The 22,531-nt window shown below is 41.4% G+C and overlaps 1 protein-coding gene across 15 annotated transcripts in view; it reads right to left on the reverse strand.

Moving 5' to 3' along the window:
• The window catches only part of hspg2 (heparan sulfate proteoglycan 2), a 94,464-nt gene that overhangs the window by 60,620 nt on the left and 11,313 nt on the right, over positions 1 to 22,531 (reverse strand). For all 15 annotated transcript variants that reach the window (XM_080899656.1, XM_080899654.1, XM_080899659.1 and 12 more), the window contains exons 2-3: positions 4,139 to 4,268; positions 3,799 to 3,849 (exon numbers count right to left, since the gene is read on the reverse strand). In XM_080899656.1, coding sequence (XP_080755782.1) covers positions 3,799 to 3,849; positions 4,139 to 4,268 — 181 coding nt within the window. The remainder of the gene's footprint in view (positions 1 to 3,798; positions 3,850 to 4,138; positions 4,269 to 22,531) is intronic.

Consider the following 22,531-nt stretch of genomic DNA (forward strand, 5'->3'; position numbering starts at 1 on the left):
TACAATACACTATAATACTGACATGTTCCTGAACCATTGCAATGAGAAATGTACTTAATGGGACATATTACGGTTGAAGTTGGTCTACTATGGGACTGCACTGGGACCTACACCAAATGCCTTCCACTTGCATCTGTGGAAAGCACAAGGTGGAAAGAGCGCACCTCCCTTCCTTTTCATGCGCATACATGGAAAGTTGTGGAGGTGTGGAGAATAAGACTGCAGCATAGTACAAAACAGGAACAAGAGACAACAGACACTGATAAAGTTTTTTAAAAAAGGAGCTGAGGTGGAGGGGGGTTGTAGCTGGACTTCTCTGAGAAGTCAGAAATTAATCAAGCATAATATTCAACTACTAAAAACAAATATTATTTGTTATTCTGCATTTTAATCAAAAACTAATAGTCCATCCTTGCATTCTCTTCCACTTATCCTTATCAGGGTCGTGGGGGAGGGATGGAGCCTATCCCAGCTTTTATAGGGCGAGAGGCAGGGTGCACCCTGGACAGGTTGCCAGTGTGTTACAGGGCTAACAAAGAGAGGCCGACCATTTGTGCTCATATTCACACATATGGGAAATTTAGTAGAATTACCAATAAACTCAACCCCACTAACTGCATGTCTTTGGACCGTGGGAGGAAGTCAGAGTACCTGGCCCACAGAGACATAAGAGAACATGCAAACTCCACACAGGTGGAGTGGAACTCAGGCAACAGTGATAACCTCCGAGGTGCTCCAAACAATGTGCTTTACTATTTTTTCTTGGATAACAACAACTTACATACATATTTACAACAACATAGTGAATTAACCACTAGAAAATAATGAAAATATATTTTGCTGATTACTAGTACTGTTAAGCTGGGGCATAAACCTTATTTTTAGTAATGGTTAATTACCTTTATTTATTTATATAGAAAAAGAAGTGGTCTGCCATGTTTTTTCACCCTGGTCTAAGTATATTTAAAAATAATAATTCTCAAGCTTTTTACCCAAAATAAACACTGTGCAGAGCGTAACCCCAGCGGCCTTTCGCCAATTACTACACTATTACAAGCGAGTGGCCTGGTAACCTTTGTTTCCTTATGTCCTAAACAAAGTGGCCAATATCCTTAGAACACTGGGAATGTCTGTAATGGAGCCAGTGAAACAAGGAAAGGCTCTCACAGAGCAGATAAGCTGGATTTACCTCCTCAGAGTCCCAAAGAAATCTCTTTGGGACTCTGAGTTTAGAGGTCACGATGAAAGGTTAGGAGGACATGGGACACAGTTTCCATATCTCTGGAAAAGATTGCAGACTATGATTAAGAGGGAGACAAAGAGCAACAATACACAGAAGACGGTTCACAATAGCTCTTATTTAAGAGCAGTTTCAATTCCAGATGTTTTGCAGGGATTCATTTTACATGTCTGAGACAAAGGGAATTGGAAATTCCTTAACCACCATCAGCAAACAGTCACACAACAGGATACAAAGCATAATGGGGGCATCTGTACCACCAGCGTCTCGCCATTTACAGAAGTGGAGGGGGAAGGAAGGCACAGGCTTGGGTGAATTGTCTGGACAGCCAACAGGACAGAGACACTCAGCAAAGTATTCAGGATTCAGCACAGGAAACAGAATTTCCTTCCCAAGGCAGATTTACTCAGATCTATATATGGCGCTAGTCTGACTACACTAATCTTACCACCATGGTCATACTGGGGAGAATGCAAATGTGTCCAGGCACCTTTGAGATAAGGCAATATAATTAAGAAAGCACCAAATAATCTCAACTTTCTTTTCAACAGCTACATTAAAAGAAAATTGACTTCTATGTGAAAACAAAAGCAAGGAAGTTTATGGAACCAGAGTACTTGGGACTGTTCTTGACTCATTCACGCTCAAAATGTTAACACACACAAATGGAAATATATTTTCTCATCCTGTACTGTGAACAGAACACTGATTTGCTTTGTCTTTTATGACTTTTAGATATTTTTTCTCACACAAATCTTTCTGCCATTCTCATTATAAGAGCAGCTCAGCGTGCTGCAGAAGGCTGGAGTACAACTTAGGCTGAAACAAGCGGCAAACTGTGTTTATGGGGTAAAAATGCATTCCCTTTAACTATGTCTCAATCAGTCAACACTAAACAAATACTGAAGGTTGAGTCAAAAAGTGATTCAACAGTCAGTTAAGCGTTGCTAGACTAATCTGCTGCTATCACATGATGTCAACACCACACACATTAATGCTAGCCGTGTCAAAATATCCTCTGGCACCTTTAACTGGCCTAGATTCTGTGAGGCCAGGCAGAATTGCTATTTCTGTGAGTGAACCACATGATGCTCTTATGCTAGCTTGCTACCAAAACAATTATTGTGCCCTGATGTAATTAGCTCCACGAATTGTTGCAAAACATAATCTATTATGTGTCAGAGTCTTTTGGACATGACCTTTTAGTTCACTGGCTCTTCATATGGAATCTACTTTTGAATCTATGGTATTACTGAATACAATTTAATGTTCTTTTCATAAATTCTGGTCCTCATTACAGTCAAACAGGATGATAAGTTATGGTATGCTTTAGGGCCACAGCCATACTACTAACCCAGATCAAAATGGCTGAAGTTATGGCAGCAAATTTCTATCTTTTACATATAGTGTATGTAGATCTAAAGACTTCAGCTAATTGAGTGTCATGTGAGAACTAAAATTAAAAGAACTTTAACCTATTAGCTCCCTTGTACCTGTGATTTCCGATTGCATGCAATTTCCTAGTGGATTCAGGGAGTGTCATGTTTGCACATGCAGACAAGCAGTCAGCAGTCATTACTAAACGAGAGTACTTACTAATCTAAAGTGAGAAATGGCAACTTTGGGCAATGCTTGGACCTAACTCATTGCTGTCACAAAATAGAGTGTTAACACTATAATTATGGGAAATAAAATTAAAGCACATATAGGATGCCATCGATCAGTGAAGTTTCATGGTGAACTATAAATCAAAACCTGAGCAATGGATATCTACGATGCGATTCCAGTTATCCTTTGACGTCGAGCATTAATTTAGCTACAACATCACAGCTCAGCAGTTAAATATAGTATGCTACTAGGTAATACTCTTAAGGCATCCTTTGTGGCTAACCCTGAGTAGCATGCACACATGTTCAGTGAAAAGGTCAGGTAACAGTAATTCTTACTTATTTTGCTGTCTGCAATGAAAAGCAACCCATGGATTGTAAAAACTATAAAACACGGACCAAGAACAGCGGCACACGTAAACTTTAGGTATGATTAAAGAGTCAGACCATCATGCAAAGTTTATTATGGTTCCTGCATTATTATTTTCTGAAACTATGTGCGGTGATATAGTGTGTTCCTTGAACAGAATACAAGTCTGAATAAAAATAATGGGGTAGAGGTGCTTTCCCGCAGTTTTTATTGTTCATTGGGCGTTTATTTATCTTATTGTGCTGTCACCTTCCCCAATGGTTAAAAGGATGAAAGAGGAGATGTTTATGTCTCACAGATAAAGCCAAGGCCCTGTGTTATGACCAGAGTCTGGCAAGCTGGCGAAGAGGGAGGAGAGGATGTAGCAGGATGTGGAGGTATCATCACTCAGGCACCGACAGACATTATGCACAAGTGTGCATGCACAAATGCACGCAATGACACACGCGCGTGCACACGGTGCTACTGGTGCACGTCAGAGTTGCAGATGGGGGAGCTTTAGAGGGCTGAGTGATCCACTGCATGTAAACAAAATCTGTCAGAGTGGATTGTTAGATCCACAAGATTGTCTCTTCACTTACTTGTGCTATCAGGCCATGGTGTGCTTCCATATTCCTCTCCACTGGGCTGGTCTTTGGAATGAGAGAAACAGAAGTATAGGTCAATGTGCCAATTTGAGGTGAAGAAAACATGCTTTATTCAATTATATTTAAAGTAGTGCACCAAATCTCCTGGAGATCTATATTCCCCTTAAACAGTCGGAATCTCGCAAGTCACTATAAGACGAATCTCTGAACAAATATTTACCGATTTTCTGTTTTGGCGTGGGTTAACAATCTTAAGAATTTATATTGAAAGCATAAGTGGTGTGAATTAAGAGCAGCTGTTGTTTTGTGGTTATTCAGCTTTTACCAAACCCACCTCCTGACGCTTCATCAGCTGCAAAGTCCTCATCATCATCCAGTAAACTCTGAGATCCCTGGACAGTTTTTTCTGCCTCCAAATCTTCTGGCAGAGGAACCTCTCCCCATACCTTGGAGGCCTGTGTCACCTGCAGTAAACACAGAGTGATTAATAAGGGTTAAAGTCTCTTGGGAAAAGGGTTACACCCAGTGCTATACATGAGCTCTGGAATTGTGCAGAGAAAACAAAAGCTGGAATGGGAAATGGGGCATTGTGATCTGTTTACTTTAATCTTTTATTATCTCTTTTAACAGCATGCAAATAAAAGTTCACGACATCTAAGTTCTATTTTTTTCAGTCCACTCGCTTAAATTCAAAACATGGCGTTTATGTTTTTTCCTCATGTAAATGTTAATGCGACGAAATTCACAGCTGACTCCAAATCCAATGACAAGCACAGGAATACCTGCGTAAGTACACAGGCACACACACAAATAAAACGTATTTCCGAAAGCCAGAAAAAACAGCTGAAGTTCAGATCAGAATGACACTAATCTGTTAAAGTATCCTTTACACTCTGTTCTCCAGGCTAAAAATATATGCCACATACCACAACTAGTCCTTCAAAACTGACTCTGTACCCTGGAATCAGGAAATAGTCAATCAATAAACCATCATGTGCCCTCCAGCACCTCTAACCAAAACCTTTCTTTTTGATAAAGTGTTTGGTAAGGGCTGGATCAGGTGACCCTGAATCCTTCCTTAGTTATTCTGCGATAGGTCTAAGCTGCTGAGGGCTTCCCATGATGCACATGAGTACTTTTTCTTTGCCATCTCCCGGTCGCAGCAGATGGCCACATCTCCCTGAGCTTGATTACGCCGGAGGTTTGTTCCTGTTAAATGGGAGTTTTTCCTTTCAACTGTTGCCAAAGTGCTTGCTTTTATTGTAGGCTCTTTACCTTACAATGTAAGGTGCCTTGAGGCAACTATTGTTGTGATTTGGCTATATAAATAAAATGGAATTGAATTGAAACATCAAAAAGTCATAAAATGTCAGCTCAAAAAGGAAAAGTGGCTTTTTATCCTGTTTACCACAATTTGCCATGTTAGTGAGGTATGTTAGGATAAATGTATTGCTTCACACTGTGCCTGTTCTCCTGCTGTATTGCTCATAATCTAAAGATTTATTAAATATGGAACTTGATAAAGTGTTAGTACATTCACCTCAAGGGAGATTTGAATACCCAGTCCACATCAGAATAATTCCACGTGACCTTTTCCTCAATTATTAAACTACAGACTACCAGCCTCAGGAAGTGCAAATTCTTTTGCAATATTCTCTTTATTGCATGACAACACATAGAAAATCAAATAAGCATGTAGCCAGAATAACGTCCTCCTGCAGGACACGTGACAGACACATCAGACACCTCACTGAGAAGACACAAAGCTTTTCCAGCCATTCCCATATCCTGATCATCTTGATAAAGTTTACTATGGCGGCCTGACTGGAGCACAGTGTGGGTTTATTATCTCTGCTCTCAGCATCTCAGCATGCAGACTGCCCAGACACTGGCTATATGTTTAGATACGACTCTGGCAGGATGCCACCTCTGGCATTTCCAGTAGGCATGGCACGCCAGTTCCTATTTCCACCCAACTCTGTCATGGTAGTTTTCCCATTTGAATGGATCCAGCTAATAAATAACTAGATCTAACCCCCCTAAATCCTCTCTCCCCTGACTGAACACCCTTACAACAACAATCCCGGGCCATTTTCAAAAGCAAACTGCTGACTAACCAAATTCTTTTCAGAGATGCCGACCAGCCAACCATTGGTGTGATCATCTCCCGCTTCCCACTCCCTTGGGATGGTGTATGATCTGGACATGCTGGATGCCATTTTGGGTGAAAAAAAAAAAAAAAACCCTGAACAAACTTACAGATGGCTGCATATTCACACCTGATCTAAAGCTAACATGCTGAGCCACACTTGTTTGAGAATGTCAGCCGACCTCATCTTAGGCAGAGCTGAGAACTCCATGTGAATGCGCCCTCTCACTCCATTCTAGTTCAAAAGCTAATCTGACCTTTAGTCTGAGTCTTGAGGTTGAGACATGTCTGTGGTGTTAGAGTTATCTCTCCCTGGAGATAAAGCTCTTGACGGACTGTAATTCTTCAAACCCCACCCCACCCAGAGGACAAACACCTCAGAAGCTCTCCTGACTCTAGTACCTTGCTGTGTAAACACATTGCTCTATTAATTTGTTTCAATTTCCAATAAGACATGGTAATCAGGTTAGGCTTTAAAAAAAAAAAAAAGTAGGCGTCGACATAAACGCACAGGAAGTGGCCTAGATACACACAAAAACACACATGGACACCTTTCACATATAATATTTACTTATAAATTACTTAAAAATATGCAGCACTGACCTTACAAAACCAAATGGTAGTAGCAAAGGGAAATGATGGAATCCATGAATAATGAGTGGCAGGTGACATGGGACAATAAAGACCTTAAGCTGTTTAGCATGAACAACTGATGATGACGGCAATGAGTGAGAAGCAAAACCTTTTGAAAAACGATTGATCGCACCACACAAAAAGTGAGCCAAGAACCTTTCAAGACTGAAATACTGTCAGCTGTCGTTGAGTCTTGCAGCTGGAGGCCTGCTATCACCTCTGGTTCTCAACAAGTAATGCCTCCCCAATGCTAATATTTGCACTACAAGCCCTTTTATTCATCATTCAAGCATTTCATCACAATTTTTGGTTTTTTGCATTTTTTTTTTGCATTTTCATCATTCTGTGCTGATGAGTTTCACATTAACGTTCCCATATTAACCTCCTCGTCTGCCCTTTGATGAAAACTGATTGGCACTTAGTGGTATTGTGCTGCCTGCATGCCAAATTATAACAAGCGTGAAACTGTGGAAGGCAAAACAGCACTGCAAACTGATTCTAATGCAGATAAGTAAAAAACTCACAAACACTGGCATTTGGTACCACGTGCAAACAAACACGGTCAAATACGGCCTTGCATGAACAGACACACACTATCATACACCCACACGTCAGCATTCCCGTCCTGGTTACATCTCAGTGATATCCAAAGCCTGTCAGAGGAAGCGTGAGAAGATTTCTTCAGGGATTCAGTTCGCCCACTCTGTTAATAAACCCACTGATGCAGCTGCAGGACAATCTGTAGGAAATGTCTTAAAGGCACAGCCAGTGTTTTACAGTAAAAAAAAGAGAAAGAAATTGGATTTGCTCATGACAGACACGAGTCTCCCGCAAGTGATGCTCTCTCATTAAAATGTTTATTGATAGCAGCTGACACTGTTTGTTGATAGCAGCAGCACAGGTTTAGCATTTAAATCACCTCTTGAGCTCACACAACCTATCAGCCTTTGTTCCCATGAGAGCTTGGGATATGCAAAAACAGAGAAATGAAAGCTGGAAAAAAGGCAGCATTGCTCATTCCAATCAATTTGATCCAAACGCCAAGTTGTGACCTTTTATGCAAGCAGAAAACCTTCACAAGATGAATTCTCAGCCTACTTGACCCTCCATCTCCCTTTACCCACCACACCTTCTCTTCCTTTTACCCTCTCTAATATCTGCTTGGGCTTGAAGTAGCAGCATGTACTAAGCAGGAATGGAATGTAAACCGTAGAAAGCTTCAAGTAGATGAAAGCTTGACACATACTGACTTCTTTTAGATAGGGTAGGTTGAAAAAGGGCCAACCAAGCACAACCGGGCACCAATGCAGGCTGAGTCGTTGAACTCCCTTTAGTTGACCCATTGTTATCTGAGGAATAGGTGTTGTGAACAAGCAGGCCTACGCTAGATCAGGTCTACTACAGCAGGTAAAAATATGTTGTATGTGCATACAAAGAAAACAACATGAAAAAAGCTACTGAGAGAATAAAAGAAAATACATGATTCTCATGCTACAGTTAAAAAATATTAAGATGCTAAATCTACTCATCTCAAAACATAGATATGAGGGAGGTTTTACAACATGCTTGGCTGAGTGTTGTGAAAGAGTGATGAAAGGAAAAGAGGAAAAGAGATAAGCCCAAGAGCACTGTTCCTTTGCACACCTTTGACTACAAATCTGTGTTACTAGTGCAGGATTTTTATGTTTGTATGATACAAATTTCTACATTTAACCTGCGTAGGAGTGGTCTGTGATTTGACAAACTACCAGTTCCGACAGTAAACCTCTGCTTGAGCCCCTACTGGATAAAGCACTTGCACAATGTGGCCCTTCTGCACTCAGCAATACATTGGTATTTCTACATGGTTTAATCTAATGTGACTGGACAGGAAGGAAGTTTAAGGAGCCCTTTGACATTATTCACAGATTGGCTTTTTAAAGTGTTCAGTGACTAATGCTGTGGGTGGAACAAACACACCAGATTTCTTCAGAAGAGATGAATAGCAGTGAGAAGGAAGGGGCCCAGAATAGCATATGTCCACATTTCTGAACACTTTTTCGGAGTGTCTGCTTGACCATCTTCTGCTTCAGTTATATTCTGGTAGCTTGAATGAGTCATAGATTAGCATTAAGTGGCTAAATAAAAATCATCTGAAAATGGATTGGTACAAAGACTGGACTAAAAATGAAAATGAAAAAAAAAGGAAAAACCTTCAGAAAACCTAGATAACTATTGCTCAAGACCAGTTAAGGCAGAGCTTCCCAAAGTGGGGGGGGGGGGGGGGGATGACAAACGCTTGGACACTAGTTATGCTTTTTACATCCACTAGGGTCCGAGTGAGTAAATTTTAACAGTGATGTTAGCACAAGCAGCATAATATGTAAGAAAAATTATTAATCAGTTGCTTCTGCAGCAGTCTGTTGCTTTTATCTAATGTCCATCCCTTTATAGGAGGGCCAAACATTCCATGTGGCAAGCAACTATGGCCTCGGGCTATCATTTGCCACACAGCCTCACACACACGCCTTTCCCTTTAAACCAACCCTCACTGTTTAGGGAGGCATGTCAGAATAAGCATCCAGCCTGTATAGACTTGTGTACATGGTGCAGCTAAACAGGATGAGAAAGGATATCTGCACTGTAGGCAACTGGAAAAGGTGATGAGCTTTTCCTTTGTTGTTCCCATGGAATTAAAATGGAGGAGTCATCACTGAATACATGCTTACAAATATTCCTTACTTTTACACCTTTCATACCTGTTATTTTGGTCTGCTCAAGTGCTTTAAATGTGACTGATGCTAACTGATTCCACTACATCGTTAGATGTTCAACATGGGTTAAAATGTTTTTCTTTTTGTGTGAATCTGAATTGGTTCAAAACAATATCACTCGCAAATTGGATAACATACTGTATTTCGGGCTAAAAGGTCAGCCTGGCGACACCATGACCAGACATGGAGCAGAGATTGCAAACCAGCCGTGAAACAAGATACCCCAGCCTAATGCTAAATGAAATCCTATCTCTAATGGTCTTTTTGTCAGCCTCAGTGACAGCAAAACGACAAGACTTGGAGCCTTGCTACTTTTACTCTTTATTTATGTTGTATTGTTGAGAGTTTAGAAGAAACATACTCATAAGACTTTATATCAAATCATCAAAAAACTGCATAAACACTGATTTTCTCAAATTTTCTTAGGTAGATGTAAGTGATTTCAAAACCTATATTGCATTCCCAATGTGGCTGGGATAATATAGCATGACCACATTCCCCCCAAATAATCCTAGGCGTGAAAACCTAACAGACACCTAAAGAAACACAGTAATTTCAATGATCACCCCAGCAGGATGCTACATTAACAGACCACCTAGAATGACAGCCACTCCTTTTTTCAATGGTCAGTCCTGAGTAACTCCAAAATTAATGAACAAAAGCTCAGCAAACCCCCCCCCCCCCCCCCCCCCCCCCCCCCCCCCCGCATTGGTATGGTGCAGGTATAAAGGAATGCATGCATACACTGCCTAACAGTTATCAGCCCATTAGTTATGCCAGGAATTAAACTAATCTGTTTTAATAGGCCAGTGCGGTAAGCGAGAAAGCTGACTTTACTGGATTGGAGGTTTAGCTCCTGGTGTGCTTATTGTGAGAAAAATGTGCCAATGAATGTTTATATGCTCATGGGCAGAACACAAGCAGTAGTAGAATACTTAAAAAGGCAAATACAAAAACACCATCAAGTCCTTGCCCACCAGAGCTGCATGTCACAACATAAACACTGCAGCAGTGCATGGTCTGAAAATAGTGCATGTGTTTCCGGTAACATTTCTGAGAGTGTTCTACAGGGAGGAGGGGAAAAAGGGGCCAGTTCCCCCAGACGACAGCTGACAGGCGAGGTGTTGAGACCTGTAGCAGCTCAGAGGGGAAGAGCAGCTCTAGCTTGGCCAGCCCTGGCCTGTTTATTTATAACAGAAAGAGCCCCTTTGAAAGCACTGCTGTGTCACTTAAGAAGTCTGCTTTTCTTCCCACTGGGGAACTAGGAGAGATCAGAGATCTGAGTTGCCTGAACATCTAGATGACTCTAAAACACAGCAAAAGCTCAGGACAAATATCAGATTGAGCCTCAGTACATATGCAATATAAAAACTATTGATATCCTTGCACAGTATTTACCTTACAATGTAGCCGATAGTTTTCAAAACAGCCATTCCACTATTATTAACTCAAAGGTGAGCAGTGGATATGGTAACTTTAATGAAGTAAAGGAGCTAATCTAAGGGAAGGTAAGTGAAGAAATCTATGCTGTGATATCGCAGGATGAAACAAAAATCTCAGCAGCACTGGACATAATGTGCCACTAACTGCAAACATTTCTGTCACTAACTTTCTCTGCCAATTTACTCTTTGACAGCTTTAAAGGTAATAAAAATAAGAATTACAGGCATATTTCAATCGACTGCAACACTCTGGAGGACGGCGAAGAAGACTTGGACAGTTTGCAGTATTTTATTGATGAGTGTTTAGCAAACATTCAACACTCCACTAGTTAGTTTAAACATGACCACCCCGAGGTTTGTCTCATGGAATGTATGTGGAATCGGTTCCAGGGAAAAGAGGCTTAAAATTACTAACCGATTAAATGGCTTACAGGCAGACATTGTCTTTCTACAGGAGACTCACATGTTCAAAACATCTTGTACACACACTCACTTCTCCACAGTTCCCTCACACGTTCTCAGCCTGTTACAACTCAAAACAAAGAGGCGTAGCCAAATTAATTAGCAGAAAAATAAACTTCACTGTTAGCAACACTATTACAGATCTAGAAGGCAAAGTTTATAAAACTTAATTTATGTATTCAAAATATGGATCTGTCATATGCTGTGGGAGTGTCTGGTCGGGTATGGTCCAGGTTCCTGTTGTCCGTCCCCTAGGGTGGAGTTGGCCAGCTCATCACCTGCTTCCAATTTCCGGGGCTCCATCTAGAGGGTTTTTAAGCCAGCACTGCCTGCTACTCCTCGCCAGTTCGTCCTGCTACCACCCGTGGTAAACCTGGCCTCCTCTATGCTCAGACTCTGTGTGCCTGGATCGTGGGTTAATGTGTCCTCCGTCTCCTGTATTCTCCAGATTCATCACCCGTCGTACTCACCAGCAGTGCTGGTTCTGTTTCCGTCCTGTTCTCCCATCTGCCCAGAACCCGAGGACCACACACTCATCTTCTCCTCAGCCTGCCCTCCAGCCCGTACTTCAACCTCCCTGGACACCTTGGAACCTGGACCAGCCTCCCCACACTCTCAACCATCCCTGGAACGCCCCCCACGGCAACCCCTTCCCCGCCTAATAGCCGGTGTTTTCAAGTAAGCCCAAGACTCTCCACTAGTACCACTCACCTCTGCCCTTTAATTGTTTCCCATTCAGTAAAACCCTTCTCCTGTGTTTGCAGAAGTTCCCGCCCGTGTTCTCCCTGTGTTCTACGTCCGTTTCTCCGCCCTCGGGCCTCCCTCAGTTCCTGCGAATGATTTCTGTTAGACCCAGTCTTGTTCCTTTTCCTTTCAATAAATTGTACATAGTTCGAGCAATTGAGTCTGCTCTTGAGTCCACTGCATCCTTGTTTGTGACAGGATCTGTGTATCGCTATGGTCCAGAATTAGCAATGGCGAATTCCTTGGATGTCTGAAACTGAAGTCCATCATACAGGAACTATTCAATCCCAGTCAACTGAATCTACAAACGCCAACTTGAGTAACAAAATTTTAAATATCTGTACCCCAAATGGTTATCAAAAATGTGTAAGATATTGTTTAAAACTGACGAATTACTTTCCATCCTAACTGTGAAGTGGGAACGAGATCTTTCCATTGGTCTACATCAAAACTTCTGGACACAAATAGGCTTAAACACCTTCAAAATGACTAAAAGCCCCAACTTAGAACTTATACAATACAAAATTCTCTACAGAACACACCATACAGGACAAAGGCTGTTCCAAATGGGCCTTACATACTAATATGCACCTATTGCAAAGACAACTCTGCTGAGACCTATATGTACTCTATGGTCCTGCAGGTCTGTCCAGAGATTCTGGCAGAGGATATGCGAAGAGCTATCCGCACGGTTTAGTTGCAGTATCCCAACCTCACCCAAGCTGTGCATCTTAGGTGACATATGGAAGCAAATGCATCACATATACTCCTTACTTCCTTATCCATCGCCAAGAAAACTATTCTCATGAACTGGAAATCAAAAAACAGCTTATGTATCAGTCAATATAGAAATGTACTTCTTGATCACATTAGTTTTTAGAGAATGTCTGCCTCTTCAAAATACCAACTGGATGAATTTGTCCCTCACTGGTCCCCACTTATCAATTCCATTACTTAGTGGATGACTGTAGTCTCTTTTCCCTGTTTGCCTTGCAGATGGATAAGGGTGGTCTCTGGGACTACAGGTGTCTGGTGGCCTTCTAGGGACTGGAGAGCTGAGGTTGTGGTTTTGGAGTGTATGTGTGTCTACCTCGGTTAGTGGCAGTGGAGGACTGAAGCAGGTGTTGTCTAACGGTCTTGGGATGTGGGGCCTGGGGTGCTTGTGGTGGCAGGTGCTGGCCCTGCATGGCAATGCTGGGGTTTGGGTGGTTTTTGGGTGCCTGGGACACTGTTCTAGACAAATATCAGGGTGGCTGGCCTCTAGTGGGGTCGACTGACTGTTGCCTCTGGTCCTCTGGGACTCTCACTCTTTGGCCCTCCTTCTCTTGCTGGGATGGGCGTTTGGTTGTCGTCAAGATGAGGGGCATTATTGTGGCTTCCCAGCCTCATCGATTTGTGACAAAGACACAGGCATTTTAACACTCTCTGTTTCTCTCTCTTACTCACACTAGAAAAAGATTGTTGATTTATGTATCTGTGTGTTTTCTAATTTGTGTGTGGGTGAATGCCTGTACAAATGCCTGTACAAAATCCCCCAGAAATCCAGTGAAAGGTTTTTAAGATATTTTAATTTAGAGGAAAGCATTGGCATTACTAAGCCAAGAACCAAGGTGCTAACATGACTTATAAGATGTCTTTTTTAAACATAGATTATAATTAGTTGATTTAAAGGTTTGCTTTCTAGCTAAGCTTTAGAAAGGAAGTGCCTACACCTGTTTGATGGCTCTGAAATTAAGCACTGGCTTCCCTACGCTGAATGCAGTAGAGTTGCCCTCCTCGCTTCCTCTCTTGCTCATTCTCACCTCAGGACCAACTAATCTGACACCACCTGTTGACTTGGCCACACTTACAATGTCCCACATAATCACAGGCCAAAGCTAGATCAGTCTGTCAGCTTGCCCAGTACACTTTTCTCCACAACACTGTGGTACACTACATTGTACCGTGTAGGAAAGGCACTTCATGCAACCATTTCTACAACTGAAATTTAATCTTTAGAGCTGCAACACATCCACAGCTTCTCAGTGAGGTGCAGAAAGTAAACATCTGCATCTTGACAATAACAGAGTCTTGAATTTGTGAGCAGAATAGGCTTTTGCCAGGAAGGGAATGACCTCCAGGTGTCCGGGCCTTAGGGAATAGTTTCATGTCAGTAAAGCCACTTTCCACCAGTTCCCAAGGTCATGCTCTTTGGCAATCTCATAATTAACTGGGCTTTGCAGGGAACCATTGTGAAGTTTCTGGAATGAAAGACAGTTGCAACATGTTAAGCATCTCATACTGTGAGTTTTGAACAGTCCTTGTTCAGAGACCCAAGATACACTTTGAGCTCAGAACATCACAATAAAACCTGTCTTTGTTGGACACCATCTGCACATCAAAGTCCCGTTCCTATTCTTTTTTTCCCCCCACAACAGTACTAACAGTACAGTTCTGTTAGCTTTGCCAAGGCCTATATTAGGTCTACTGAAGTGATGGGCTGTGAGAACAAAATATTCTTCCACAGCTGTTTATGCCATTAATATAAACATAATAGGGCTGAAGCATGAAAGAGAGCTGTGCTCCCCTCCAGATGTTCTGTGCTGCAGAGCAAACAAGACACTGCTGTCTGATGTTGACAAAAATCATCAAAGGGTGCAAAGAGAGGAGAAATTCAGAGGTTAACCTTGCCTTTCAAGAGCCCGCCCCTCCATTCTAACTTGGAAATTACCTGGCAGCTGTTTTGGCAAACCTTCGCTCCACGGAAAGACCAAAAGTGGGAGTAGACAAGGAGCATGGTAGGAAAAATCTGATCTGGCCTTACTTGCCGAACAGCGCAAAATATCCATGAGCAATAAGAAAAGGTTAGCTTTCATCACAGCCCACACAACAAGCACGAAAGGGGTTCTCTAGTTGTTAAAATTATTATAAAATAAATATTGATGGGAGTATCATGGTCTTGGTACCTGCAGCCAGCAATTAAGAAGAAATTTGAAACATATTAACACTATGAACCATTAGTAATGGGCAATTTGCAATCGAGATCATCTGACACTTCGGCGACAGATGAACTCATCTTTGTCTTCAGGCATAAACATTATTCACTGTTACCGTAGTTACATTTTTTCTAATATTGCTTGGGGAGTACTCCTGCTGTCTGATTATGCATGAAATCCCTACTTCATTTGGTGTGCATGATGGGTGAGATGAAAGGTTTAATGTCTATATCAACATGCACTTGTGTGAAAACAGTGAAAAAGAAGACTTTACTAAATGTAAAGACCTGCTGTAAAATTAGAGGGATATTTAAGTAAAGGTGGCCCAACTGTGCCTAGGTTAAGGCTAAACTCTGTAGCAGATTAATTAATTAACTTTATTCACATGAAAAAAAACCTGTGACTGAACATTAACTCAGGTAGACAGTCATCACAAATACCTCTACTATGAATCCTCTCAGCCATTTGCATAAAGTATGTTTTGATAGAACGGTGCTATCAACCAGTACCACAGCACCAAAGTCATTTATGTTGCTGTCATTTCTGTTCCAAATGTCAGCATATTTTCCAAGTCATCTGCTCTTGTTTGTTTGGATCTGGTTCAAAACACCAGTGTGAAGAGCACACAGCTCTCATCCATTGGGAGATGTGGTAAAGGTTAAAAATTCAGTTTCACTAGTTTTTGAAAGAGCAGCTGCTCATGACTAACATCAACCTGACAAAAAAAACATCAGTTTGTTAATGCAGCTAGTAATTCTCAAAGCTGGAAGTGTGTGGCTTCATATATCAATGAGCTATGTCAGCAAGAGTGAATGAAAAACGATGAGGTAGGTGTTTAAATCTATGTCAAGGATCATCACTGAGTGAATTCCCATGAGCTTAGACGGGAGGTCTAGGCGGAGAACAGAAGTGGAATTCCGGGGGGGATAAAAATACCTCAGGAGCTGCGTAGCTGCAGGTGTTATTACACCCCCCTCCAAAGGCCCTGCAGGGCCTCTAAAGAACAGGGTCTAAGGGGCATCTTCAGATCGCTGAGCTGTTTCTTGTTGTTTCCATCACTTTCATTAATGTTTTAGATGTTAATTGCATAAAAAAATAATGATTAGAAGTGGAAAAAATTGCTAGTCACTGCATATTATGCAGAGCTAGCTATTACAGAAGTGTTCAGGATATTTAAGTTGTGCTTACTTTCCTGACTTTTTTTTTGGCCAGCAACTTTAAAGAAGCTTTTGTGTAAGACTCTTGCTTATGTAAAACTCTACACATGCAGTTTCCAGATCAATCATCAGAGAGGTTGGGTACTACAGTAGGCAGTCTGCTGCAGCAGTTGGCAAGCCCCTTACGCTCCCATCTGAGGTTAAACCTGGAAAGCAACCAATAAATTTGAGAGAATCCTGTGAGAGGTAGAAGGCACAGCCAACTATTGCTCAGCATAGTGCACACCCACATCTGCATGAAAATTAACTGAAGATGTCTTTAAATTGGTAAGCTTCTGACAGTGATTCAGTTAGAAGGCAAGAGACAGCAGCTCTGGTCCACTTTCCTTTTTTTCTCTGCATAGAACAAAGTGATTTAGTTTTTTTTTTTGTTTGTTTTGACAGTGTGCAAAATGACCAAAAATAGGCATGAATGCTTTAAGGCAAATCCACCCACAGCTTGCCTAGCAGAGATGTGGCCCTTAAGCTTCAGTCTAACAAGGGACTTTCCCACAGGTTGTCTTCTTTGTCTGATGAAGGAAGTCATTTATTTCCCACAACCCAAGGACAGAGGCAAATCTTAATCTTCACTTCTTTAACCACAGCCTAAAGCAGAGAAATGTGAACATTCCTAAAGCCAGTTATTCCAAATGGCCTGAGAAAGGGAATCAGCTACCCACTACACACAGCATAAAATGCCTTCAGCCCGACTGGCCTTCACTATTTTCAATCACAGTTTTATTCTCTGGATTCAAATTCTCTCTGTCACTCCTTGACAAAGGATCAAGGGGCAGGGCACTTGCCAAAAAAACCAGCTTATCTCCTGAAGGATGGTTCAAGAAGAAGAATCAGGGGAATCCCAGAGACTCCTTAGATTTGTCCAGGTGTAAAGAGCTTCTGTTTTGGCCAGAAAGAAAGATCCAACCATATACATAGGATTAGTTTACTTGGCTTGCTCGGGTTAAACACTTGTGATGGTCTTATGTCTCCTTTTTTGTAGTATTTTATTATCTTTTTGAAGTCTTCTAGATCTTTAAAAGCCCATAAACATGTTTTCTAGTTCTATTCTGATTTGAGAGTTCCCATGTTAATGGTGTGAATTAACTAAGTAAAAAGATACTGGCTCAAACTAACTAAAAGTTGAGCACTTGCAAAAGAAGTTCCTTAGTGTTTCAATGCTTTAGCAACAAGTATGGAAATCCATGCCAGCTCAAACCTTGGTAAGTCTCAGTGCAGACTTTGGCTAAGCAAACAGAGAGTGCAGGATGAAGATATGGTTATGAATGAAGGCTGGGGAAAAGCTGTTGGACAGGAGATAAACAGTAGTCCATTCATTACTTTTGTCCAAGGTCAACAAGGGCCTCAACTAGAGCCTCTTGAGATCTTGTTGAGTTTTCTTGCAACATTTGCATTCACAAAAACAAAAGTTATACATATTCTTCATTTTATCCATTGCTTTTATGGTTTTACATTGGTGGCGATGGCAATATAAAGTAATTATTACTGTATTCTGTTATTGCCTTTAATGTTTTTTCTCAGACTACCTATCCTATTTAACCTCAGGTAAAACCTTTCAGCATGAGTCATGCTTAAAAGCTGTGACACTCTGTATTTTGTTACTGACTGTATCAGCAATGAAAGATTTAGTATATTAATGCACCTAGACTGGGAATGTTCCTGTCTAGACTCTTTCCCTGGAGTGATAAGTCACCCGTCCATCACGCAAAAACGAAAAAGCAGGTACTGATGTGGGTTGAGCTGTCATGATACACAAACTGATAAATACAAGTAAATGAGTCACTCTGAAACACAAACAAATTAATAAAATTAGTCACTAAATGTCAGAATCTCAAACACATCTGCCAAACCAAATGCACAGAGATCAGAAAAAAGTAAACAAGTAAAAACATATAATTGTAAAGATACTGAGTGTGATAAAGTCTTACTGCTATCCCATTTTCCCTGATGAACTTAGAGGAAGGAATTCCCCCAGAAAGAACCACGCCTGCTGGATCTTACGCTTAGAGATCCAGATAAAATCCCTGAGCTAAATTAAACACTTCCTTTACTTCACCTACCCTTCCTCCACAAGATAGATCCAAAAATAAAGTGCCTGCGTGTTCGCAGCAGGACAATATCTAAATACAGCAGTAACTACAGTGTAAACAGACAAAAACAGCAACAGCAAGTTCGTACTGTGTGCTGGAAAATTTAGCACGTCACTTTCACCGGGAACAGCAAATATCCCCATAGTATAGAAACATAAACAGTCTGTGTGTTCAGTTTAAACAGTGATGTTAAGGTAAAACCCACAGATCACCAATATCACCAATGGTGGTTGCTAAAAAATGTAACATTAGGCAATATCGGTTTTAATACCACTGCACTGACCAGTCGTTCACTTACGGTGATATCGCAAATCAGTGCAAATTTTACGCTGATGTTAGCTCTAAGTTATATTTGTATCTTTTTTACTCTTTCACTCAGAACAAATTACATTAGTCAGCAAAACAGCAAAAAACTTAGTCAGCTATGAAGACAGACTATTCATTGCATATTGCTAATGTGCAACATGGAATGTTGAGTAATAATGAGTAATAATTCCATTTTTGATTCACTAAGTCAGGGGTGTCGAACTCCAGGTCTCGAGGGCCGGTGTCCTGCAGGTTTTAGATCTCACCCTGGTAATTAAGCAAATGATTAATTATTTTACCAGGCCTCTGGAGAACTTCAAGAGGAGATGTTGCGGAGATAATTTAGCCATTAAATCAGCTGGACACGTCTAAAACCTGCGCGACACCGGCCCTCGAGGCCTGGAGTTCGACAAATGTGCACTAAGTGGAGCAACAAACAAGCAGCAAACGTATGTTTCTACATTAGTGACAAAATATTAAGTAATACTTTTGTGCTCTTCATGTATTATTAACTAGGACTAAAATATAACATCACCCCGCTTTCCCACAACAACTCATTGTTCACTGTGCATGGAGGAATATATCAAATGGGCTACAATCCTAATGATGGCCATGTCGATCCATCTACCTTTCACAACACCTGTACCTGTTTGTGATTTTTCTCCATCTCAGAGCGTGATGTTTTAAATCAGTGCTGCAGAAAGTTTACATATATATCAAAGACTTAAAGGTGTTTTTGGCCATCTTCCAACCAGACAACAAACCTGAAGGCCAACATGTGACAACTGTAAACAAAGTCTGGGAGTACTTTTTAATGGTTGATGGATGAATTTCACCAGTCCTCATAATTCAACAACAGGCCCTTATTTGACTGCATGCTCACACCTACAAAGACATCTGTTTGCCAGGACTTGAAGCAATAATACAAGAAAGCAGAAGGTCTAACCTGCCCATTCATTGGAAGCAGATGTGAGGGATCTATTTCCTACTATAATAAAAGGTAATTATAGGCAAGGGGCCCTGTGTGTTCTTATGAAAACACAGGGAGCAGTGGTGGTTAATCAGCAAAGTGAACCCGTCAGGTATATGAGAGAAGCCAGTGAACTGCAGCCTGTTCTGTGTGTGACTCATCACTGTCATAATGGACAGGTCAGCACAAGCCGGCTGACCTTTCAAGGGGAAAAAAAGAGCAGAATAAGGATCATTTAAGACCCAGCTTTCACCGGGGTGATTACATCACTCCCTGTGACCTTTGTGACAGTTTACAATAAAGCTATACTTCTTCATAAAACGAGCAACAACACAATCTTTGCATGAATAAGAATCTAATAATACAAATATTTCTTTTGCTTGCATTTTTAGTCACATCACTCTATCATCTGCTTAATTCCTACCCAGGAGGCAGAACAACAGCAAGATGGGCAATAACCGACAATGCCTGCTATCCTTGAAAAAATAACAAAAAGTATATAATCATATTTATAATAAATTTGTTGCTCCTCATAGTTGAGACATGAAGTCTTTTTTTTTTTTTGCACAAATGCACGAGTTCACAACTCTTTCATCTATAAGTACCTGTGCGCCTTTATTAGATTATTACAGGATTCATGAATTATTAACCTAAGTGGCATGTTGTCAGTGTTCTGGTGGGATGAGAAAAACTTATTAATCACTAAGTTTAACTTCTTAATTCTTCTTTTGGAGAAAAGTCAACTTTTGAGGCTTTTTTATAAATGTAACTGATGAAAAGGAAAAGGGTGGAGTGCCCAATCCGGGTCAGGGACGAGTTCTTGCCCCAAGTGGAAGAGTTTAAATCTTATTCACGAGTGACGGGAGAAGGCAGCGGGAGATCGACAGACGGATTGGTGCTGCGGCTGCAGTGATGTCTGGATTGGTGAAGAGAGAGCTAAGTGTAAAAGCGAAACTCTCAATTTAGCAGTCGATCGATGTCCCTACCCTCACCTATGGTCACGAGCTGTGGGTAGTGACCGAAAGAACTCCCTTAGAGATAGGGTGAGAAATTCGGCCATCTGAGAGGGGCTCAGAGTAGAGCCAGAGGTGGTTCGAGCATCTGACAAGGATGCCTCGTGGCACCTCCTGGGTGAGGTGTTCCGGGCATGTCCCACTGGGAGTAGGGCCCCAGGGCAGACCCAGGACACGCTGGATAGATTATATCGCTCGGTTGGCCTGGGAACACCTTGGTGTCCCCCGTGGGCTGCTGTCCCCACGACCCTGCCCCGGATAAGTGGAAGAAGATGGATGGATGGTAACTGATGATTCCTGATTCCTGCTACTGCAATTAAAAGTATTCACAAAGATCAAAATACCAACCCAGATGGATGTCACTTGCGTCTAAAAAGACTTTGGATGTAAATGACGATTTTTTCTGGTCCTTTTTAAAATGTCCTAGAGACTGAGCATGGCTAATGCCTGACATTACATTTTTGAGTGGTAAAACCTATGATTCATGCAGCGCATTTAAAGTGCCGAGCAGTTTTAAACATTAGTACCAACGCTTTGTGCTAACAAAAGTAGTGTGCAATGAAATATACAACTTTTTTGTAACGTTACTGGATCATTGACCTGACAGTCAGACAGCAGAGTTCTACATCAGGACTTTTTTAATGGTTAAATGACAATTGTTATGTAGATTTAATCTATAGATCACTTGGGTATGAGATATTACAAGAATATTACAACGGGTGCAACAACAATGCTGAGCCACTGCATCCAGAGGGCATTGGGCACCTAATCCTCGCCTGCCTGGTCAGTTCATTCCAGTAAACAAATAGGAACGAAATAACAACTCCACTCTCGTTCTACTGTTATCACTCTCAAATTTTGTTTTCCATTATCCCTGCACTGGGAAAGCACAGTTGAATCAACAGACTGAGGTTAGCCATGTGCCCGCAGGCAAGACTGACGTCTGTGCCAGAAAATCTGACTGCAGTCTGGTGTTTGGGCCAAATCTTATTCCCTGTGTGCCCCCATCTCCACCCCTTCTACCCATGACAGGGTCATAACAGAGCCTCAGCAGGTGGAGCCTGGTGGGAAAGACGGAGGCTCTTCATCATGACACAGTTTAAAGAACATCCTCAATGTGTTCATAGTCCACATAAATCACTCAAGCCCTTAGTTCAGGGGAAGAACCATTTAATTACCCCCCTTAAAGGAATAATTGCCTGACTTGGCTTGAGATGCTGCCTGCATGACGAAGAACAAAAAAGTGAGGCCTTTACCATATCTGATGTTTATAGAAAGAACATCAAGGGCAACTGAGATTTTTAATTTAGATTAAAAAATCCAATACGTTTACCTCTTGGGTTCATGAAAAGAGATCAAGAAAAATATCTAAAATTGAACTATAAGTGTAAAATCAAATTATGTGCACAGATTTTTTTCTTTAAGTGACACTCAACAGCTGCCCTTCCTGCAACTCAGTCTTTATTGGTGCAGTATTGCAAAGGCACAGTCGGTGGTCACCAGCTACTTGCTGGTCTTAACTGAACATGGGCTGACTCATTCATCCACTATGTCAGAAATTAACAGTGGGCTGGGTTTTTTAATGTGTTTTTTTCTGCATATCCTCTGACTATGCCATCTCTGACTGAGGGGCTGTAACAGTCCGAAGTAAATAAACAAACTTTTTAAGCTGACTATTTATTTAGATGTGCTCTCCTCCCACGGACTCAACAGATGGTTTGGTGGAGAGAAGATTATATACAACCACTTTGGCTTAAAACCACAAACATTTCCTTGCCCTACCAACTGTGTTACAAGGCCAACCTCCAGTTTGAATAAGCCTGCCAGGTACACACTGTCGAGCCTCAGGGCACATGATAGATGCTTAGCTACTTTAGTCAGCATGGTTGTTAAGCAGACTTTCTCATATTTGGGCGTGTGTGTGTCGGGGAGGGGGGGATGTTAGTTGGCAATACACCACAAGAAAAAAGATAAAA

The sequence above is a fragment of the Rhamphochromis sp. 'chilingali' genome, assembly GCF_963969265.1.
Source record: "Rhamphochromis sp. 'chilingali' genome assembly, chromosome: 12".
Lineage (NCBI taxonomy): Eukaryota > Metazoa > Chordata > Actinopteri > Cichliformes > Cichlidae > Rhamphochromis > Rhamphochromis sp. 'chilingali'.